General features: G+C 35.0%; 2 protein-coding genes across 3 annotated transcripts; both read right to left on the bottom strand.

Moving 5' to 3' along the window:
* Nucleotides 1–1,648: 1,648 nt before the first annotated feature.
* LOC110861375 (zinc finger protein 888) lies at nt 1,649–2,771 on the bottom strand. The gene is made up of 3 exons (XM_022110479.2): nt 2,686–2,771; nt 2,004–2,536; nt 1,649–1,935 (listed from the first exon to the last, which is right to left on the bottom strand). Exons 2-3 carry the CDS (start codon nt 2,529–2,531, stop codon nt 1,759–1,761), a joined length of 705 nt encoding a protein of 234 aa, XP_021966171.2. The 5' UTR covers nt 2,532–2,536; nt 2,686–2,771; the 3' UTR covers nt 1,649–1,758.
* Nucleotides 2,772–3,974: 1,203 nt separating this feature from the next.
* Nucleotides 3,975–5,645, bottom strand: LOC110861424. 2 transcript variants are annotated; one of them, XM_035844686.1, is made up of 5 exons: nt 5,065–5,645; nt 4,854–4,983; nt 4,707–4,786; nt 4,383–4,633; nt 3,975–4,326 (listed from the first exon to the last, which is right to left on the bottom strand). In XM_035844686.1, exons 1-5 carry the CDS (start codon nt 5,207–5,209, stop codon nt 4,177–4,179), a joined length of 756 nt encoding a protein of 251 aa, XP_035700579.1. In that variant the 5' UTR covers nt 5,210–5,645; the 3' UTR covers nt 3,975–4,176. The 2 variants fall into 2 exon arrangements, with proteins under 2 accessions (XP_035700579.1, XP_021966223.2); XM_022110531.2 differs by having other exon boundaries at nt 4,389–4,633; nt 5,065–5,639.
* Nucleotides 5,646–5,978: the final 333 nt, after the last annotated feature.

Raw genomic sequence — 5,978 nt, 5'->3', positions numbered from 1 at the left:
AACGAAAGGCGTCAGTTTCTCCAAATACTGTTTCAAAAAGAAACAAAATTTTGTAAAAAGTATTTTTATGGCTCTATCGAATAAAGATGTGTAAAAAAAGAAGTCGACGAGTTTCGAAACTATTATTTTCGACGAGTTGTCTTGTCGACGAGTTGTCTTGTCGACGAGTTGTCTTGTCGACGAGTTGTCTTGTCGACGAGTTGCCCTCGACGAGATGCCCGTTCGACGAAACTGCATTCGACGAGTTGCCCTAGACCCAAAATAATTGATTCATTTTTATGTCAAAGAAATCAATATGTAAGTATAAATTGTAATAATTGCTGTATGAAATCTGATATTATGTCGACAAATGTGGGTGTGCCACAAGGTTTGTGCATTTCTTGTATTTTGTTCCTGGTGATAATGAATAATTTACCCAAGGTTGTAATACATAGCTTATGTGTTTTGTTTGCTGATGATACGGGAGTGACCATTTCTGGAAAAGTTGATAAGGTGGACGAAGTCATTTGTAAACTTGAAAAAGATTTATGCTCAATTAGCAATTGGATGAAAGAAAATAGACTAGATTTAAATGAGGATAAATGTGAAATGATGGTTATTGCTAATAAGAAAGACAAATCAAAATTGAATGATGTTATAGTTAAGTTAAATGGCAAACAGTTAAAAAGGGTTCAAATTATTAAGATGCTTGGTGTGCAGATTGATGAAAACTTAAATTTTAATGCTCATTGTTCGTCTGTAGTTAAAAAATGTAACAGTGTATTGTGGTCATCCATTGAAAAATGTGTTAGCTGTTAAGCAGAAAACAATAGTTATGCAGGCTCTTGTCATGTCAATTTTAAACTATGCTAATATTATATGGTTGTGTGGGAGAAAAAACAAAAATAGTGTTGAAAGGATAATAAGATCATGTGCTCGGTTTGTGTTATGCAAAGGTAAATACGATTCAATATCACAGGCATTATCTACAGGCATTCACTCAACTCTTTTGTAATAAAGTTTTTTTACAAGCAAAGTCCATTACGTGTTTTACATATGATAAACTGTTCAGTTGCAACTGTTCAATTTCAACTGTTGCATAAATTCCCATGAGTTTGTGTCAACAAACATGATTCATGCACTATTTGCGGAGACTCGGGTCCTTGTTTCCTGAATTCCAGACAGAACAAAAATATTCCATTTTTTGATGACTTTATCAGAAAAAGCATGAGCTTTCATCACTATCCTACACGTAATTGCTCGAATTTGAGAGGTAATTTTTGCCCAAGGAGTAAAATAAGTGAGTCAAGTATTCATTTTCACCCTGTTAATGCATGGAATAAACTTCCAAATGAGTTAAAGAGTTGTAAAGATGACAAGGTTTACAAAACTAAACTACGGGCTTATATATTATCAAATGACAAATTTATTGCAAGTTGCTGAGCTCTTTCTTAATTTAATTTAAATGATTATATACTATAAATGATGCGAATTATATATCCCATTGTAATTATGAAGTATGTATTGATGACAATTTGATGAAACAACGAATATGTACTGTATTGTATCTTGAATGTTTACCGTCAAGCGTAACAAGCTTTGAAAAAAGCAAGTTTGATGTAATAAATAAATAAAAAACACTTTTGGACACTGACCAAAAAACAAACACTGATTATAACCCGATTGCTTCAATTTCAGTTTTACGAAGTAAGGCTTACATGAGAAGGAGAATGGCTTTATCATGAAATTCTCATGGTTATTATTTACGATCATTTACAGTTATACACGAGGCTCTCGTATTCTTTGCCGCGAACAAACTGTTGCGTGATTTAGTAATTCCGCTTCTTCCTTAAATCTTCTGTGACAGAGTTTACAGAAAAATGGTGTCCCGATCATGTGAATTGTACGCTCGTGAGTGTACAGGCCACCCGAAGTTATGAAGGTGACATCGCAACCCTGCAGAAGCATAAGTCAATTATTATAACGAAAATATGCACTGACCGACCAAAGTTATTATTTCTTACTTCGCATTTGTACGGATTTGGAGGCTGATATTTCTTAGCATCGTGGGTCCTCACGTGTCGCTTTAGTAGGTCCAGATTCAAGCATGGAGTATCGCATACATCGCAGAATAAGATTTCTTTGCCAGCGACAACCTCATGATTTGCCAAATGTCGGTCTAGATTAAATTGCTGGTTGAATTTCTTAGCACAACGAGGACACGACAAGGTCTTCTCGCCAGGAAGCTCGTGCTTCATGACCATATGCGCCGCCAGGATTTTCTCTTGCTTAAACTTGTCAGTACAGAGGGTACATGGGTATTGATAGACGAGTTCATAATATCGAATTAATTGAATGTCGTACACCACCTGGTAACAATTTTTGCACAAGGCACAGCTCTCATGTGTGGTGACCGAAGGCAGATCAGGAGGGTGCAATGGTGTCCTTAATGACGAAATAACATCCGACGTTAATAATATTTGCGAGCCATCGTCATTGACCACTTCGTCGAGGTCTTGTAAACAAAAGAGACAGTGCGAGTTTGCCATCATAAATTCTGTAAAGTTGAAGAAAAACAAATAAAATTAAGGACAGCTGAATATCTCTAATTTATTTATAAATTCAATTACAGACATAAATTCCACACAGGTTTTTTAATTTTATTAATTAGAATGGCGTATAATCAAATAAAATAGGCAAACTCACCTTCAGTTAAGATTGATGATAACAAAATAATATGTAGATTGTTACGTGGCTGGAGTTATTGTTATCCAAGAAGTTTTCGTATGTACACCAGCTGAAAGATCTGAGCGTGAGAATTGAAGCAGGGTTGTGTTGGCTATGTTACATGGATTCTGGCACCCGAATTTCTCTTTGTCTTTTCATACGCTTTCAATTTTCCATGCATGTAACTCTTAAACTCTTAATTTGAATACCTAAACTCTCATTTGAATAAATAAACTGGGAAAATTAATCTGATTGAGTTGAAATTTGGTAAACATGTTGAAGTCGTCACAATGAAGGTAAGGTTAGAAAATAGGAAAGATTGAGGTCATTTACAGCCCTTTTCAGAATAAATTCGTGTTAAATTTAGAACTTTACCAAAATTTCAAAATTATCAATCAATTTTTTATGCTAAATTATATGTAGTGAATATTATTATACAAATATGTACAACTTCTAATATTTTGGGAGTTTGTTACCTTCAATTTTATTACGAATTTATTTCATGTGTAACTAATTTTAAAGATTATAAAAACTTCATCAAGTTGTGCACTCTATATACGAAATATTAAAATTTATTGTTTAAAATTTTTAAAAATAAATAACTTAATTATACTAAATAATACTTAATTACTGTTCAGTATTAGTTTCGGTAGTAAAGCGGTTGTGGTTTGCACAATGGATAGGATGGGCAGACGTTTACAGTGAAAACGTTGCCTGTTCGAAATTGTGATTGGTTGAAGAGTAAAGTTTTGTTCATAGAAAGATTATTCATAAAAGCGGAGTCTTGTCCATGAAAATGTTTATATACAATTAATGCTTATCAATGTAAATATGACAGGCTACAAGCTATGGGTTTAGCACCACCACCTACTGGGGTCAGCGAGGGGGGGACATTTTTAAACTGAGCGATTTGAAATTTTGCACACTCGAAGCTGATAATATTTCCTAAAAATATCAGTTCGAATTTCGAACTTCGAAATTATACTTTCCGCCAGAGTTATTATGGTCCGAAATCGTTCCAAATTACTCTGTGGAGCCTCTGTAATTATGGCCAACATCACACTGACCCCGAACGGTCCTAATCAAGATCCATTCTGAACAGAAGGGGTTGACCATTTCCACCCAAGTGTATACAATTTACACGTTATTATAATTAGTATAAAGTGTAATACAGTTTTGTGCATTTGCATGGAAATGTAACCGTTACGAAATATATATTGATGAGGATAATATGCATATGCAAAAAGAAATCATATTTTTGTAAAATTATCGCTATTTTATTATAACCTGTCACAATTTTTATATCATTTAATCCTATACATATTAAAGTACGGGGCTGCTTCCAAATTTTTTAAATAGTTGTAAAAAATTCCAAAAAATGAGATTTTTAAAGTGGACATTGGTTCAGTAGTCGTGTAAATTTATTTCTGCAACTTATCACGAATCTCATCCCAATTTAATTTCACAAAATCAATTTCCAGCTTGAATAATTACCACCTGTATCATATCGCTGGGATAAATGGTGACCTTCATGACACGATTTCCAACTCCTCTATCAACCTCCAACTTTGCAGTTACGACAAAGTCTGAGTTTTTAACCGTTGCGACTGCATCACGCTTCTAAAAAATCAAAAAATATTGATAGATTAAAAATAACAAAATACATAAATATTTACCTTTACCATCACAAAATCCACATCTTTCTCCTTCCTTGGTCCACGCTGGTTTGCATTTAAGACTGTGGTAGTCGGATCCTCGTTAAAGTATTCCCCTGAGAAGGACTTCCTTGACTTCGCTAATCGTAATTCAATCCAGTCATGACAGTTACTGTTACATGCTGCATTCCATTTGATCATAATCGCAGCCTTTTCTGGCGCCTGCCACGAGGGTAGGTTCGTCGCTTCGTAGATATGCAAACCCAAGGTGCCTTAACCATTGAAAAGGGGGAATAAGAAAAATAGATGGATACGCGTTGCATATTTACATAATCGACACCTTACCCGTCGTCTCATTGCCACCATCATTTGGACAACAGTACGGGTTCGGCCACTGGTATAAGCTGGATGGCCTTTCTCCATCACTGAAAACGGCAATAAATTAAACTTAACTTTCATTCAGTATTTTACAACAGCCTTCAATAAATATACCTTCTCCCACTAAATTTCATTGTGCTAGAATTTCCAGTGACCAGATTGTCGACGAATGACTGTCCCCATACACCACCACACGCCATATTGACTGATCCTGACGCGATGAACAGATTTGGGATGTTATTAACTAAATTATTAACCAGTGTGGGTTAAATGAATTTGATTATTATATTTTCCATTTTTGTAAAATTGTGGATTTATATCTGACTTATTGTCATGTCCAAATCGCAAGGAAGGTTACGAGCCACGATACGAGGGTGATGATGAGGGCACGCGTTAACTTCTGGATATTTTACGAGACATGCTTCCGACCCAGATAAATAAAGTAGAAGAATTGACAAGGTCCAGTACATCTTGGAAACGTGGCAAGAAATGAAAAATTGTATTACACAAAGAGATCAGAAGTTGTTATCGGTGAGATGAAAGGGGTAGGATTAAAATATCGAGGTTTAATTTTAATTTTAATTTAATTTTAATTCAGCCACGGGCATGTAGAAGTAATTAATTCTTTACTCACTGGAGATGGTGGAAGGAGTGGGATAGATATGAATCATTAGTGTCCAAGGTCCAAATCTTAATTTCATTACATTATCGTCGTACTATTCAAGAAATTCCATTCCCCGTGTGTGCCTCCCTCCTCCTAAGTTCATATGTTAGTTTAAAACGAAGCAGTCGGCTGGACATATGCAGTCGCGTTGAGAAAAATGGGCTACATGACTCTACTGTGGGGTGATACATTTTTATATATAAGTTAAGGATCTACAGATATGAGACATAACCATCTATATTTAATACTCCTTTATCGAACAACTGTGCAGATAAAAGGAGTCAATATGACTTAAGTAAGCTGATAGTTAACTTTACGGTTGTGACAATCTAACTATTTTTGTATCTTGGCTATAATGGTGTAAATGTTTATAAAATGAGAGGATGAATGCAATAGCATGTACATATGCTGCTGGAACGATTCACTGAAGGGTTAAATGTGTATTGGAGTTTTTAACAGCTGCACATGTGTACAATCACATCCACCAAACACATTAATGCATGCAAAATTGAATGATATTTATCGCCAGGGTGAACTTGCAGCCTGTTATGAAGTTTGTATAGGCATTGACTTAA

The sequence above is a fragment of the Folsomia candida genome, unplaced genomic scaffold, assembly GCF_002217175.1.
Source record: "Folsomia candida strain VU population unplaced genomic scaffold, ASM221717v1 Fcan01_Sc041, whole genome shotgun sequence".
Classification (NCBI taxonomy): Eukaryota; Metazoa; Arthropoda; class Collembola; order Entomobryomorpha; family Isotomidae; genus Folsomia; species Folsomia candida.
The sequence above is the reverse complement of the archived record's forward strand: the minus strand, read 5'-3'. Positions and strand labels throughout refer to the sequence as shown.